Raw genomic sequence first — 1,956 nt, forward strand, 5'->3', positions numbered from 1 at the left:
GGTGAAACCCCAACTCTACTAAAGATACAAAAATTAGCCGGGTGTGGTAGCGTGTGCCTGTAATCCCAGCTACTGGGGAGGCTGAGGCAGGAGAATCATTTGAACCCTGGAGGCGGAGGTTGCAGTGAGCCAAGATTGTGCCACTGCATTCCAGCCTGAGCGACACAGTGAGACTATCTCAAAAAAAAAAAAAAAAGAAATAGAAATAAAACAGTCTAAGAAAAAAGCTCTGCTCTGGAGTAACTCACGGTCCAACAGGAGAAATAGGTACCAAATCAATCCTATAGATGATACATGGTTATAGGAATTTTTACTAAAAATGTTTAAACATCAAGTTCCCCAATACTTTCGAACAGAGTTTCTATAAATCATATCAATTTGTAGCCAATTCATTCATTTTTTCATATGCAAACTTCATTTAGCTCAATGATTCCGTAACGCAGCAGTGCAAATTTTTGAGACGGAGTCTCACTCTGTCACCCAGGCTGCAGTACAGTGGCACCATCTCTGCTCACTGCAACCTCCACCTCCCAGGTTCAAGCAATTTTCCTGCCTCAGCCTCCCAAGTAGCTGGGATTACAGGCACACACCACCATGCCCAGCTAATTTTTCTATTTTTAGTACAGATGGGGTTTCACCATGTTGGCCAAGTTGGTCTTGAACTCCTGACCTAAGGTGATCCACCAGCCTCAGCCTCCCAAAGTGCTGGGATTACAGGCATGAGCCACCGCACTTGACCAGCAGTGCATGTTCACAAAAGAAAATAAGATAGACTAAACAATTATTATTTGTAGAAGCATATTATTAGCTTGCTTCTATCATCCAAGAATGACAGAGATAATTAAAAGTCTGGTAAAATGGAAGTAAGTGTAAACGTAATGTCATGACATGAAACTAAACTCAGCTAAAAACAAAAAATAAGTCTAAAATCTATAAATCCTTACTAAAGAAAACTACAAGAAAACCTAGCTGAACATCTAAATTACCTTTTCACTGTCAATATCCCCCAAAGAATCTTTCTGATTTGTTAGGATATCAAACAATATAAGCGAACCTATAAGTAAAATAGAAGAAGGGACAATTTCTAAGCATTAGCACTAAATGGCTGTCTGTTATACAAAAAAAGTCATAAGCCAATTACACATGTAAGCAAATCCACACAGCAAGAAGTCGTTCTTTCCAATTTACCACCACCCTTCCAACCCCTTCCAAATTTCTTGATCAGAGACCACTTCTGGACCTCTGAATTTCCTACTGATAAAAGACACTGTGCTTCAAAAACAGGTGTCTTTAAAATGTGATAGTCTTCTCTGGTCACACAGAATTCATTTTGTTACCTAAACTATGACCAGCAATGGATACACCCCCTTTGAAATCAGGGTTCCTCTGCAGAAAAAGTGTGTATATTCGGTTCATTTCAGAAGCAACTGTGTCCACAATAGTCTGACAGTAGGTGGGGCTATTGTAGAAGAAGACATCCAGAATTGTGTCATTGGTGAAGTGCCTGAGGCGGTTAATGCTGGGCAGGGTTATTCGCTGCAGATCTCTGAAAAAAGGAAAAATAATTTAAGCAGGAAACCTAAATACATTTAATAGCCACTTCCAATTTTAAGCCTTCAAGCTTAGACTTAAACATTTTATAACAAACAATTGTCGATTTATAGGAAAAAACAAAAAGAGGACAAAGGAACATGTGTAATGAAGCCAGAGGGATGTGATCAGCAAAATTCAGAAAATATGAAACCCTACAAGTCAAACCCATTTCTTCCATACATAAACTGCAAGAAAACAATAGATGTAGACAGAGAGGTAAGTGGTAATCAAGAAATTAAGAGACTTTTTTTTTTTTTTTTGAGATGGAGTCTCGTTCTGTTGCCCAGGCCGGAGGGCAGTGGCACAATCTCAGCTCACTGTAACCTCCACCTCCCAGGTTCAAGCGATTCTCCTGCCTCAGTC

At 39.6% G+C, this 1,956-nt stretch overlaps 1 protein-coding gene across 1 annotated transcript in view; it reads right to left on the minus strand.

Moving 5' to 3' along the window:
- Positions 1-977: 977 nt before the first annotated feature.
- LOC105524274 (phospholipase DDHD2-like) overlaps positions 978-1,956 on the minus strand; it is a 5,710-nt gene continuing 4,731 nt past the window's right edge. The window contains exons 2-3 of the mRNA XM_011959467.1: positions 1,338-1,544; positions 978-1,054 (exon numbers count right to left, since the gene is read on the minus strand). Coding sequence (XP_011814857.1) covers positions 978-1,054; positions 1,338-1,544 — 284 coding nt within the window. The remainder of the gene's footprint in view (positions 1,055-1,337; positions 1,545-1,956) is intronic.

Source organism: Colobus angolensis, unplaced genomic scaffold, assembly GCF_000951035.1.
Source record: "Colobus angolensis palliatus isolate OR3802 unplaced genomic scaffold, Cang.pa_1.0 Scaffold4961, whole genome shotgun sequence".
Taxonomy (NCBI): Eukaryota; Metazoa; Chordata; class Mammalia; order Primates; family Cercopithecidae; genus Colobus; species Colobus angolensis.